This window comes from Urocampus carinirostris, chromosome 17 (genome assembly GCF_059441175.1).
Source record: "Urocampus carinirostris isolate Australia breed hairy pipefish chromosome 17, RoL_Ucar_1.0, whole genome shotgun sequence".
Classification (NCBI taxonomy): Eukaryota; Metazoa; Chordata; class Actinopteri; order Syngnathiformes; family Syngnathidae; genus Urocampus; species Urocampus carinirostris.
The window spans coordinates 2,617,312-2,631,890 of NC_142365.1; the positions used below are offsets into that span (position 1 = coordinate 2,617,312).

At 41.3% G+C, this 14,579-nt stretch overlaps 1 protein-coding gene across 4 annotated transcripts in view; it reads left to right on the forward strand.

Annotated features, from left to right (window-relative positions):
• Positions 1-13,383, forward strand: part of larp1 (La ribonucleoprotein 1, translational regulator) — a 70,667-nt gene extending 57,284 nt beyond the window's left edge. For all 4 annotated transcript variants that reach the window (XM_088320733.1, XM_088320735.1, XM_088320734.1 and 1 more), the window contains 8 exons: positions 892-1,015; positions 2,465-2,670; positions 4,649-4,755; positions 6,186-6,343; positions 6,409-6,553; positions 6,620-6,729; positions 8,722-8,849; positions 11,405-13,383. In XM_088320733.1, coding sequence (XP_088176859.1) covers positions 892-1,015; positions 2,465-2,670; positions 4,649-4,755; positions 6,186-6,343; positions 6,409-6,553; positions 6,620-6,729; positions 8,722-8,849; positions 11,405-11,569 — 1,143 coding nt within the window. In that variant the 3' untranslated portion in view covers positions 11,570-13,383. The remainder of the gene's footprint in view (positions 1-891; positions 1,016-2,464; positions 2,671-4,648; positions 4,756-6,185; positions 6,344-6,408; positions 6,554-6,619; positions 6,730-8,721; positions 8,850-11,404) is intronic.
• Positions 13,384-14,579: the final 1,196 nt, after the last annotated feature.

Below are 14,579 nucleotides of genomic sequence, written 5' to 3' on the forward strand. Positions count from 1 at the left end.
TTGTCGTGGTGCCGATCCAATGTGCTTTTCTGAAAGTTTGTATTGCGAAATGATTTATGCAATCCAGTTTTTTTGTCATGCTGGGTGCATGCATCACAGAACATGTAGCCTCCATTAGCATCCTCCTCATAGCGTAACCAGGAATAAAATTGAGTCAATTTTGGCAGAAAAGTCTTTTTCTTGCTAGGAGTATTCTTTTGTTTATTTTCTTTCGTCGAATCGTTCGCTTCAACACACGTGCTTTCCTTGCCGGAATTATTGCCGTTGTTATCACTCTCTGCATTATGTTTCGACTTATAACTGACACTGATAAATGACCAATTTTGTGTTGATTTTTACCTAATACTGTTTTTTCGGAGGCATACTTAACCTTCACTCGACGACAAGCACCACAACAATGACGTTATCTCGAAGCAACTAAATCTCGTTTGCCGAGATCGGCGTGCAGACGAAATCTCGAACCGCGAGACCAAAACAACAATGGCGGATCTGCCTGACGAAAAGTTTGGAGTGCGATAAATCTTTGTTAAAAAAAAAAAAGTAATCGGGTAATAACGTCAATTTTGTGTCAAAAAAGTTGCGTCCCGGGGACGCACGTTGATTCGACACGATGCGTCCCCAGCAAAAATGATGCGTCTAGGACGCGGGGACGCGGGCAAACGAGAACACTGAATCACACAAGGACGAAGATGCGTTGTTATTGAGAATGAGAAGAAAATTGAGAAAAGTGGGATAGTTTGATCCAGGATTTTCGTTACTTTTGTTGTCCTCACTTCTTTATATGAAGTGAAGTTGGATAAAAAGGTAGTATGCGGTCGTATGCCAATATTGAATCTCTTCAAGTGCACTGTTTTGTTTTTGAACCACTCCCCTCATTTTTATCTTCTGCAGCAAGAGGTGGAGAACTTCAAGAAGGTCCACTTGATCAGCCGTGAACAATTTGACTGCCTAACTCCTGAGCCCCCAGTCGACCCCAACCAGGAAGTCCCACCTGGCCCCCCGCAACCTCAGCAGAGTAAGAACTTGTTTTACTATATGAAAAGAGCGGCTGATGTCCCAATCACGGTAAAAGGTAGTGTGAGCGACACACTTTCTCATCATCCTTTATGACTTGCTGTATCTATTCGTATATAAGCCCCTGCGCTCTCATTGCCGTGACCTGTGTTCGATTCCCGTCGAGTCCAAGCGCAACGTTTCGATATACAGTGGAACCTCGGTTCTCGACCATAATCTGTTTCAGAACCCTGTTGGAAAACCGATTTGTTCGATCACCGAAATCATTTTTCCCATTAAAAATAATGTAAATCGTTTTAATCCGTTCCAACACCTTGAATGTTTAACATAAACATGAAGCTAACCCAGGCTAATCGTACGTTCGCGTTATCGTAATCTTCCGTAGGAAAGATTACGCAAACATGAACGTGTAAAAATAATAAAATCAGTTCTTTTACAAGTCATTTAGCACCCGGGTCTCCACAACAAGTGGTGAGCGGTTTATTGGAAGGGGGGCTGCGTTCCAACACCCTGAATGTTGGGCTCCGTTCCAACACCTTGAATGTTTACCTTGAATGTTCAACGTAAACATGAAGCTAACCCAGGCTAATCGTACGTTCGCGTTATCGTAATCTTCCGTAAGAAAGATTAAGCTAACATGAACGTGTAAAAATAATAAAATCAGGTCTTTTACAAGTCATTTAGCACCCGGGTCTCCACAACCAGTGGTGAGCGGTTCATTGGAAAGGGGGCTCCGTTCCAACACCCTGAATGTTTACCTTGAATGTTCAACGTAAACACGAAGCTAACCCAGGCTAATCGTACGTTCGCTTTATCGTAATCTTCTGTATGATTATGCTAACATGATCGGTTAAAAAAAAAAAAAAAAAAAAAAAAAAAAAAAAAAAAAAAAAAAAAAAAAAAAAAAAAAAAGGATAAAGAAAAGAATTATAAATAGGATTTCTTACCTTTGTGGTGGTCAGCAGAAGGCGTAGGTGGACGGTGGGGAGAGGACTCGCACACCTCCTTCATATTTTGCTATTACTTCTTTCTTAAATGCAATTGTTGTACGCACTACTTTTCTTTATCACCTGTAGCAAATTTGCTACTAGCACTGACTTTTTTCGGAGGCATAATTAGGGGCTAAAACACTTGGTACACCTATATTAAAAGCGAAAGCAAAACGGAGCACGTCCGCACGCGATATAACAGTCGGTCAGAAAAAGAGCCCTCTACACCCGTACGCCGCTCAGCATGGCACCCTAGCGTACACACTTACGCATTACCGGCGTTCGAACTCCGATTTTTTGACCGGACAGCGAAGTAAGAATTTCTCTAAATTTTTGGTCGGACTCCGATTCGTTGGAACTGAGAGGCCATCGAAAACCGAGGTTCCACTGTATACCTATTTCAAGACACAAATGACTAAGGTATTCATCCCGCTTTAATGATCTTCTCCTGTGTCCCCTAGTCCCAACAGACGCCTTGGCGAACAAACTCTTCGGCGCCCCCGAGCCCACGTCGATAGCGCGGTCGCTCCCGACCGCCGTGCCCGAATCGCCCAACTACCGCAGTGCCCGGACGCCACGCACGCCTCGAACGCCCCACCGCAAGGACGCCTCCGCCACCCCGCGCTTCTACCCGGTGGTCAAAGAAAGTCGGCCCGTCGACGCTAAGGTGAGATCGGGGGGACGACTTCTCGACTTTTTCCTCATTTTCTCCGCCTTCCTGTCAAATCGGCCTCCCATCCAAAGTCGATTGGATGCTCTTCTCCAACCCTTCGGAGAATAAAGACTCCCAAATGACTAACATCAGGGTTGCGTAGTGTTACTTTAACATGATTACTTTCAATTACTTTTGGATGACTCCAATACCAAATATGCTATTAAAGACAAAAGTAACTAAATATGAATAAAATGACTACAATTTGTGCAGGGCTTGGGGAGTAACGGAACACATGGAACGGCAAAAATGATGTCGGCAAGCTGTTTGGATTTCTTTTCATTTTGTTTCTGTCGCATTTGATGTTAGTTTTGCCGGAGATCAAAGAGATCAAAGCCAGGAGAGAAAGCTTACCACGTGTTGTGAGTCATCATTTTATTCATATTTAGTTTCTTTTGTCTTTTATTAGCATATTTGGTATTGGAGTCATCCAAAAGTCATTGAAAGTAATCCGGTTAAAGTAACCCTACCCAACCCTGACTAACATTGAGTCATCCGAGTTGGAACACACAGATATAGAAGCTTTTTGTTCTCGCCTGAATTGCCTGCAGACATACATGTTAGGTTTCAGAAATGGGAAATCGGGAGATTTTTTTTCTCGACACGATTATTATTAATATTATTTGAAAAGCAAACAATAAAATTCGTTTTTTAATCTACTCTATTGTTATTTTATGTTTACATGTGATTATTACTATGTTTAATGATTCCAAATTTTCTGGTGTTCTTTAACATAGTCATATGTAGCTCTTATTCGTCTGCTGCTCTCAAAGGAAGGAGTTCACGTGGGTTTCGAGGTTCTGATTCCCGAGTCTCGATCAAAGCTTTTTCCGGTGCAAAACGGCGAAAAAGACGATGATAAAGACTATGGATAATTCGGCCACATTTTAATCGGCAAAACTTTGTTCACCTAAAAATTTCGCCGACCCAAAAAATTAAAATGTTAGAAATCTGTAAATGTTGCTCTCATACCGGTAGGCGGGAGAATCGTAGCCAAAGCGGTAGTCTCCCGACCAGATCGTGTGTGCAGATGAGTATAGCATGGGCATCTTACTTGGAAAGCATCTGGGACATCATACATGAAGCCTTACCTGGTCCCAGGTCAGATTTGATCACAATCTGAAACACTAAACTTAATTATTGTCCACATTTTTCAGATTCAGATCTACTTTATTGTCATTCTCGTACACGTGTATACAGAACAAAATGTCGATACATCTGACCCGCACAGTTTCCTTGAATGTACAGATATAAATAATATATTGTATTGAGTTGGAGTATTGAAGTACTAATAATATACTAAATAATTATAGCTATGTATAGTATTATACAGTAGTGCAAAGAGTGCAAGAGGAGCAGCTCACCAGATGTGCAAAAAGGGCAGTCAGGTAAACAAGTCAATACAATAACAATAACAATGGAGTACGATAGTGCAGAGGAGAACAGATGTGCAAAGGAGTGGCTAGGTATAAGAGAACTGCCAGTAGTGCAAAAAAACAAAACAATCAGATGCACAGGCAGCCCAAAAAGTTTTCCAACTGTGTATTTAACTCTGGCCAATATTTAGACATTGTGAAAGAGTTGTATATGTTTGACTCCTCTTTCCAAAAGTGAATCCACGACTGTGCACACTTGCCCGTAATGATGGTGCGTAAAAATGAATCACGGTTGGCCTTTGGCTCCGATTCCAATCCAGCTGGTAAAATTACATTAGGAATATCGTTGGCTGACCACATCTTGTTTCAGACTGTTGGTCGTGTTTCTGTGATGAGTCCATTTCGAAATTCAATCTTGAATTTGAAGAGTTTGCACTTTCCAATAAGATGGGGCATGAGGGATTTCAGTGACCGGCGAAGACACGACTTTGTTTATCAACAATTTGACGGCCCGAAGGTTTTAAATAACCGTGCTTCTTTTGTTTCCATTATCACAGACCCCGAGGAAGCGCAAGACCCGGCATAGCTCCAACCCACCCATGGAGTGTCACGTGGGTTGGGTGATGGATTCTAGGGAGCATCGATCTAGAACCGCCTCCGTCAGGTGAGATACTCTATTTCACCTCTCATATCCAGTTGCTGAAGCTGAGAAAATAGTAAACCGATAATCTCTTTAAGATTATTTTGAATGATCCGTCCAGTGTTCATTTTACCTGTGAAAAGTGATGGGTCCCGGGGACTCGCATGCTATGGGTCCCAAAAGAGATCTATGGGTCCCCAAAATTTAGTCTTATCAAGGTTGACATTGTAAATCGGCGACAAATATAATATATAGATCTATATATTCATTCAGTTTCAATCATCACAGTTTATTGGTAATACAAATCAGTTATCAAGATATTTCAGTTAACAACAATATTGCACATTATTCAAAATAATATAGCTAAAACAATTATATTAATCTATATTTTCTTTCAGTTTCATTTTCAGTTTTTATTTATCACAGTTAATTGGTAATACAAAGCAAGTTATCACTTCAGATTTTCCAATTCATATATTCTTCGTGGTTTGCTGTCCCACCACAGTTGTAATGCCTTCTCAAGGTCCAATCCATTATCATCCTCCTCATAACGTAACCAGGAATATAATTGAGTCCATTTTGGCAGAAAAGTCATTGCTAGGAGTATTCTTTTGTTTTCTTTCTTCAAAATTTTGTTCTTACAATTCTTTCACAAGATATCCATTTCTTTTTATTTCCTGATCTATTTTGTCGCATAATATTAACATATTTGGGGGCTTATTGAGTCGGTTGTAAGATACAGAACTATTTTTTAATCGCATTTTTTAGTGGAAGTACAATGTTGGCAACAAGATTCACTTGATATCATTGGAAATTATTTGAATGCAACACAAACTTTTTCTTCTTTTTTCCGTGTTTTTTTTTTTCTCATTGTGAAAAATCTCATTGTGTTTATTTTTTCCGAGCTTTTACTTTTTTTTTTGTTCTTTATTTACTTTTTTCCTACATTTCTTTCTTTTCTCTTTTTCTGGCTTTTTTCTAAATTTTTCCTTCTTTTTTTCTCTTCCTTTTGTTTCTTTTTTTCTCAGCTTTTCACTACTTTTTCATTTTGGTATTTCTTTTTTTTGTTCTATTCCCCCCTTCCTTTAAGTCATTTTGTGCATAATTTTACATAATATTTGGTCGTGTAGGGATTAAAGAAGCAAAAACAACCCGAAGAGCCGTTGAGGACCCGAAAGAGCTGGTTCCTTTTGGTGAGCCGAGCCAAAGAAGCCGGTTCTCGACAAACTTTACTAACTTTACTTAACTTCGGTCTACTTCGACTTCAAAATACCGCATTTAGGACACAACGTCAGGGGAACCCGTATATTTTGACCTTCATGCACTGTAACTTTGACTTTAGTCGCTTCTTACTTAGCAATTTCGAGCCCTGATTTTTGTGCGCTGGCTAGATTAAAGGGAACACTGGTCAGATCGGGTTCCGGTTAACTCTCCCGTCTGTGTCCCCTCTACAGCTCCAACGCCAGCCCGTCCGAGGGCACCCCCGTCCTGGGCAACGTGGGATGCACGCCTCAGTCCCTCCCCAAGTTCCAACATCCGTCCCACGAGCTGCTCAAGGAGAACGGCTTCACGCAACACGTCTACCACAAGTACCGCCGGCGCTGTTTAAACGGTAAACGCGACCCCCGTCCCCCTCGCGCTGTCCCTGTTTTAACCCTACCTCGGGATCATCGGCAGAGCGAAAGCGTCTGGGCATCGGACAGTCTCAGGAGATGAACACGCTCTTCCGCTTCTGGTCCTTTTTCCTGCGAGATCACTTCAACCGGAAGATGTACGAGGAATTCCGACAGTTGGTGGTGGAGGACGGCAAAGAAGGATATCGGTGAGTGTCGGGGACAAGAACGGCAAACGAGTGGCTTTTTGGTTGAATCCCGTTGGTCTGCTGCAGGTACGGTTTGGAGTGCCTGTTCAGGTACTACAGCTACGGTCTGGAAAAGAAATTCCGACCGGACATATTCAAAGACTTCCAGGAGGAGACCATGAAAGACTACGAAGCCGGTGAGAGAATGAACCCCTTTGTCCTAGAAGTAAGGACTATCGAGTCACAGAGAAGGCTCCGAGTCCCATAGTCACCGATTCTGCCTACGAATTGGTTCAAAACATCAAAAGTGGATTCATTTGTCGAGCGTTGTTTGAATGGTGGGCCTTTGGGATTGTTACAAATATTAATAATTAATATTTAGTATAGTAAATATTTTTGCCTCTTTATCCTAAAAATCTTTTTATTTTTGTTTAAACAGTGGTTATTAGCACGTCACATTAGGTATTTGTATATTGTATTCCTTTGGCTTTATTATTGTATTGTTCTCAGCACAGGGATGCTGCTGGAAATGTGAAATTTCCCTGCGGGGATGAATAAAGTATCTATCCATCTAAAAAAAAATGTAAATACTTGCAATCCCGCAAAAATTAAAACATGAAAAACAAGAGTAAGTAGGACCTTTTAAAAAAATAATTTTGTTCACCAAAATTTTTAATATTACGTAATAGTTCTTTGCTTACATTGCTCGTGGCAGAAACCTGTTGCTCAAAACTTATCCAGTTTGACATTTAAGTGTTTGTATTCAAAAGTTTACTACTTTTAGCACATTTTGTCCCGAACTGAGGCTGTGCGGAGAGGCCGGGTCGCCTAGCCGATGACAAAGTGTTCAAGCCGGGATAGTTCTGGTCCAGTTTCCGCCTCTCTCTCCTTGCGGTGCTAAACTGTTTATGACGTCGAGGCTCATGCGCGAAACCACTTGTTTGAAAGAAGAAACTTTATTGGTTGTTTTATTTCAGTGTTCATACATAAAGGTCATTTAGAAAAGGCAAATGTTGTTTATAAATTTCTGCTGTAATCTCTGGGATGAGACATTCATCCGTTCTGAGGGAAAAGTGACATGGTCGTAAAGCGGAGGATGGAAACCTATTTACCCTTTCCTCACACGTGATCTAACCACATGATGACACCATGACGGACGTCAGTAAACCGTAGTAAACAGTGGAGGAAGCCAGTAATCCGTAAACGACAACAAAAGCTATACTGGGAAAGACACTGAATCCCTAATGCCCCCGATAACAGGTAGTTGCCTTGCATGGCAGCGCTGTTATCGGTCAGTTAGTGCGTAAAAGGGAAAATTGTGAAGCAGACTGTAAAGTGCCTTGGGAGGTCTTCATTGACTTGAAAAGCACTATAGAAATGCAGACCATTTACATTTCAGAAAAATCAATCACAGTGAGGCCAAAAATTAAAGGAAAATATGAAAAATACATTTAAAAAAAGAAAAGAAAAATCAATTATTAACAAATGCAGTGCAAACCCAAAATATCAATATAAAAATAAATGAATTAAAATTGTGCAATCTGAAGATAAAACATGCAAAAAATACATTTGAAAAAGAAAGAAAATGCACTCGCAGAGCAACGCACAAAAATAAAAAATACGTTAATGAAAAAAAGTGCAACAAAAAATTAGTATTAAAAATAATAATAATAATAAAAGGAAAAAAATAAATCGTAGACTATTACAATGGAGCCACAAAATAACATCGGAAAATAAATATTTTTTTGAAAGAAAAATCAACATTTTGGTGCGAGCAGAAAATAAAACATGATAAATAAATTAAAAAAGAAAGAAAACCAAATTCAAACACTCGATTACATCCTTCTCGAAGATCAACAATATGAAAATACATTTGAAAATAAAGACATTTTAACATCTGCAGTGCAACTATTGGTGTGTGGGTGTGTGTGTGAATGGGTAAGTGTGAAGCACATTGTAAAGCACTTTGGGAGGTCCTCATTGACTTGAAAAGCGCTATAGAAATGCAGACCATTTACCATTCAGCATATTGATTATCCTCAAAACGTTTGGAGGCTGACTCCCTATTGGTGAGTGAGTGTGTGTGTGAATGGGTAAGTGTGAAGCACATTGTAAAGCGCTTTGGGAGGTCTTCATTGACTCGAAAAACCCTATAGAAATGCAGACCATTTACCATTTCCCATTCACAGGTCAGCTGTACGGACTGGAAAAATTCTGGGCCTTTCTGAAGTACTCCAAAGCCAAAACCTTGGAGATCGATCCCAAGCTGCAAGAGTGTCTCGGCAAATTCAAGCGTCTGGAGGACTTTCGAATCGACGTGAGTGCCATATTGTAAATGTCTGACGGAGGTATACCCATGATTCCGAACCCCCAAAAACCGCCGTGTTATTTCGCTAATTCTTTCAGCCTTATTGTGTTTGACCCCTTCAAAAACCTTCCGAAACATTCATCCTTCGTTTCCGTTCTCGGTCTTAGGGCCGACGTTGCGGTGGTTTTAAAGGGACGGTTTGAAATTCTCCAACTCATTTTCGATCCAGAAAAAAACATTATTACGAGGGCCTGACTACTAAATGAGTGGCATAAATGGTGGAGGGCTGGGGTTCTTTTTGGAGGCTCGCGTTCTAGGCAATGTTCCCTGTAAGCTGCGCGCGTGCGCGATCGCGCACTGCCCGCACATTCTCAAGAAAATCTAGCCAGCTCACTAAAATCAGGGCTCGAAATTGCTAATTAAGAAGCGACTCAAGTCAAAGTTACAGTGCATGAAGGTAAAAATACACTGGTTCCCCTGACACTGTGTTCTAAATGCAGTATTTGGAAGTTAAGGTCGAAGTAGAACCAAGTTGAGTTAAGTCAGTAGAGTTTTTCGAGAACCGGTTTCTTCGGCTCGCCTCACTAAAAAGACAAAGTCTGTGAGCAACGCTTGAAACAATAGTGAGCAACGGCAACCCCAAGTGTGGCAACTAAATCATTAGCAAACATGTCCAAAACTTGACGTCACGTTACTGAGTTTCCGGCAATGCAAAAAAAAAAATTTCACTTTTGAATGAATTGACTCACGTACTATTGCAAAGCTTGTACGGGCTACAAACGTCATTTGTTTTTACAACAAATCTCTCACAATATTTCCTTTTTTTTTTTTTCCTGGTATCTTTTTGGGGGCTTATTGAGTCGGTTGCACGATACACAACTGTATTAAACAGCAGCTTGCACACCCCAACGGAGCTTTATCGTCGACGGCGACTTTAATCGGGCATGTTTATGGACTGTACTCTCAAATCCATTCAATTGTGGACTGAGCAATTCGGAAAAACGCTGGACTATGTGTAATGTAAGATCAAACATTCGGTTGTGTCCGGCAACTCTGTTTGACCCTCACACCCCCCCCCGCAGAGGACAACAAAGTCAGTTAGTTCTTTGTTCCTTTGTGTCTTTGTTTCCTTATCCTCACTGTAAATGTGGAACTGGAGTCGTCCAATTTCGTTGTCACAGCATATCCCATGTTGTAACAATGACAATAAAGGCATATTCTATTCTATTATTTTCTATTTAATTACATTTTTAGTGGAAGTACAATGTCAGCAACAAGATTGATTTGATATCATTGGAAATTATTTGAATGCAACACAAACTTTTTCCTCTTTTTCCCTGTTTTTTTCTCCTTTTTTAAAAATTCCTTTTTAAAAAAATCTCATTCTGTTTATTTTTTCCAAGATGTTACTTTTTTCTTGCTTTTTTTCCCTTTATTTGCTTCTTTCTTTTCTTCTAGCTTTTTTTCTGCTTTTTCTTTCTCTTTTCTCTCCTTTTGTTTCGTTTTTTTTGATCTAGTTCCTCCTCTTCCTTTAAGTCACTTTGTGCACAATTTTACATCATATTTGGTCGTGTAGGGATTAAAGAAGCAAAAACAACCTGAAGAGCCGTTTGGGACCCGAAAGAGCCGGTTCTTTTTAGCGAGCCGAGCCGAAGAAACCGGTTCTGTAAAAAACTCTACTGACTTTACTCAACTTCGTTCTACTTCAACCTTGACTTCAAAATACCGCATTTAGAACACAACGTCAGGGGAACCCGTGTATTTTGACCTTCATGCACTGTCACTTTGACTTAAGTCGCTTCTTAATTACCAATTTCGAGCCCTGATTTTTGTGAGCTGGCTAGATTTCCTTGTGCGCGGAAAAGCTCTGGGTAGTGCGCAATTGCGCACACACGCAGCTTAGAGGGAACATTGGTTGTATGGGGCATATTTAAAACTGCAAGTCGTCGTCTGACGTAATGCAGCCCATTTGTCTCTTGTGCTTCTCTCAGCACTGTCTCGTAGGCCACAGCAAATGATATGGCAGGCCACGGGTTTGACACCTGTGATTTAGGGCCTCCTAGTGAGGCCCCCTCTCAAGGTGACCTATTTTCCTCATGATGAGGTTTTTGAGTTTTCCTTGCCCGCATGTTGGTTTCAGATCAGGGGATGCTGTCATTGTGGTCTGTGCAGTCATTTGAGACGTTTTTTGATCAAGGGCTAAAACAATAAATAGGATTTGAATTGACCTATTGAAAAAAAAAAACTACCTCATTCATTTTTAAAAAACACTATTGATATAAAAATGTTCAAAATTACATGAACTGTCTCGTAAATGCGTGTAGGTTGAGGTTTTTTTTTTTTTTTTACATGAGCCTCACTTAGAGAGAGCTGGCATAATTGTTAGCCATTTTGCTACTGCGGGTGCCCAAAACATTGCAAAAGGCTGGGCACAAATATTAAATGGAAAAAGTCTCCGCAAGTTCATATTCTTCCTTGCGCACTCGCCACTCGTTTTCGGTTGCGCGACACAATACGGCAAACCTACACACTGTCCCTTTAAAATCGTTCCCCTTTCTCCACAGCCGCCGATGGAAGAAGGAGGCCGTCGTAGAAACTCATCCAGCGGGGACGGCCGGCGCCGGCACCCTTCTCACCCTTCCAGTCGGCCCCACAGCCGGAACAGTTGCGGCTCCAGCCCAGTAGGGGGAGCCGCCGCCGCCAAGGACGACGCCAAAACCCTCAAGTAAAAACTCCACCGGAGCCCACAAACGGAATATCCAGTCACATTTTGGGGAGATGGGGCGGGGCATCTATTAGTTCTCCTTTTTTTTAAAAATTCTTTTGAGAAATGAGGAAGAAAATGATGACTTCTTAGTTAAGTTTGGAGAACCGGAGAGCATGGTGCCCGACACGTTATTTTCTTTGAAGATCCTTGACAGTCCACCAGGTGGATGCCGCTTTTTTTTTGTGGTTATTGAACCATCCCCGAGCTTGGTTTTCCCTCTGTTGGGGTATTTTCTTCCCCCCCCCCCCAGACAATTACGAGATCCGAGCGGACCAAAGCACCTTCGATAGATATTTGATTTTTAATTTTGGGTGGGTTGGTGAGGATACCTTTAGAAAAAATAGGAGGCTAAGAATCGGACTTGGCTGCGAGTTGCCTTATTGTCGGCGGCGCTTCCTTCATTTTTGGGGAGCGGGATCGGGTCATGCCAAAACCGCTTCGTCTTCCATGTGGTTAGGGTCCCACCTCGGCTTTTGTCGCCTGGCTTCGACTGAGAATTCTCGGACATTTTGATTTTCCACACGTCCGGTATCTCGGATTCCTTCACGCGTCGAGGACCGGAAGAATCGATCATCCGGATGGAAGGTGCTCCGGCCGATTTCATACTTCCTGTTGGATTAAATGTGAACTCCATCCATGAAGAAGAGAAGGTTTTTGCCTTTGACGTGTACTCTCTCCTCGACGCTTTCGCTTTTCCCAGCCTCCTTAAACGTTACACAATGGTTTGACGCCAATGGAACTGAATACGTTTTTGAGGATAATCAAGATGCTAATGGTCTACATTTTTTTGGTTCATCCTTGGACACGGGCGTGATTTTTTTAATCTTCTTTCCCCTTTTGATATCCGAACACCGAGGGCAACGAAAGGGAACCCCCGGAAAAGATCAAACGAATCTTGTTTCATGTTGAAATTTGTTCATCGACCTAACCCCCCCCCCTCTATCAATTAGCGCAGCCCCAATTCAATGGATTCAATATATCGGGGAATGCTCACAGTCTTAAAACAAATGAGTTGGCTTGTTCTTGTTTTTTTTAACCTTTTAGGTTTGGAAAAAAAACCCCAACTGCAATTCTTGGCCTTCTGTTTTGTGTGGACACGGCCCCCCTTTTGTCTTCCCTTGCTAGGGGAACTGGACTTTTCTGCGCACGCACCCCTCCCCCCCTTTTTTTTCTTCTTCATGGGACCCGGATCCGTTTTGGGAGGCGTCGGCTACGAAGGAGAGTCAGAAAGATCCAGGAAGGCGGACGGTCCGTGCAAGAAAAACTGCGCTCGACTGAAAATGCGCTCGCCCTTCCTCCCGTCGGAACATTCGGAGGATTTCGGGGGCCTGGTCGGAGTTGTTTTCCACTTTTAACAAACTCTTGGAGGCGAAAACCTAAGAGCGCAGCACGGCGCTAGGAAACGGGGCTGCTTATGATGGCTGTCGGCTGAAAAGTAACGCAATTTTATAAAAGCCATATGAAAAATAACACAAAAAAAAGACAAAAACTGTACATGAGGCGTTCATTGCAACACTTTAGGCTTGTCATGAGGAAAAAAAAATTGTGAAAATGCCAGAAAAAATGGAGGAAAAAGAGTATAAAATGGAAAAAAAATCAACTACTTGAATGAGATCCTGTATTATAACATTTGAAATTCACGATCCGCTTTGTAGGCAGATGTGATTGGCTATTATTAGTGTTATTTGTAATTTGTAGTCATTCTGCTTTTTCCTTTAATAAAGCAAAAAAACAAAAAAAAACACAAAACGGACAAAAAAACCTTAAAGCTGGCCTGTCGACTCATCATTTCCTGACGCGCGGTGACAAAATGAATTTTATTTTGAAATTCATTCCCGCTACAAACGATCAGAGCAGCAAGTGGAACATACAGTCATCGTACGAGAGAAGGATGGAATTTTCACGCGTCTTCAAAAATTGAAAAGCGCTCGACTTTTAGGGAAAGTGCTTGTGTATGCATGAAATTGTTGCCGTGTTTTTCAACAAGTCTGCTTGAAAATGACGCCGGCGCTGCTCTTTTGTGGCTTTGCCATTGACTTTCTTCTTCCCTTGGGATTTTTAACGGCAGTTGGCAATGGTTTCCCCCTACAGGTCGCGCCCGGTAGAGCAGGCGCATGCTACACCTCATCGGGCCCTTACGAAATATGAGTGCAAGGATTACGTATCGATGACGGACATTTATTAGGGGCCCAGTGGTAAATTACAACTCATAATGTAAGCTACATAGTACTTCTACTGTATGTAGGAAGAGACATGTGTTGAAAACAAGTATATTGGCAATTTACTCACATACTTTAAAATCGTACGTCTCGGTAAATGCACACACAAGATGAAAAGTGCAGGTGTAGGGTAGGGTTACTTTAACTGGATTACTTTCAATTCAATTTCAATCTAGTTGGATCCGCCCATCTCTGTCTGTCCCTCACCCCCTTATACACCCCCATCCGGAGGAAAACAAAGCCTATACAACAAGGACAGTACAAACATCTTCTTTCTTCCTTTATCGCTTTGTTTTCCTTATATCCCCACTGTAAAATGTGGAACTGGAGTGCCACGTCCAATTTCGTTGTCACAATATATCCCATGTTGTAACAATGACAATAAAGGTATATTCTATTCTATTCTAATTACTTTTGGATTACTCCAATACCAAATATGCTAATAAAAGACAAAAGAAACTAAATATGAATAAAATGACTAAATTTTAATTTGATGTTCGTTTTGCCGGAGATCAAAGAGATCAAAGCCAGGAGAGAAAGCTTACCACGTGTTGTGAGTCATAAATTTATTCATATTTAGTTTCTTTTGTCTTTTCTTAGCATATTTGGTATTGGAGTCATCCAAAAGTCATTGAAAGTAATCCAGTTAAAGTAACCCTACCCAACCCTGCCAACAACCTCATATGAGGCCGAATGAAGAAAAATGGTGCTGTCGGGTCACTCTGAATCTCCATCGTTTGTATTTGTCTTCCT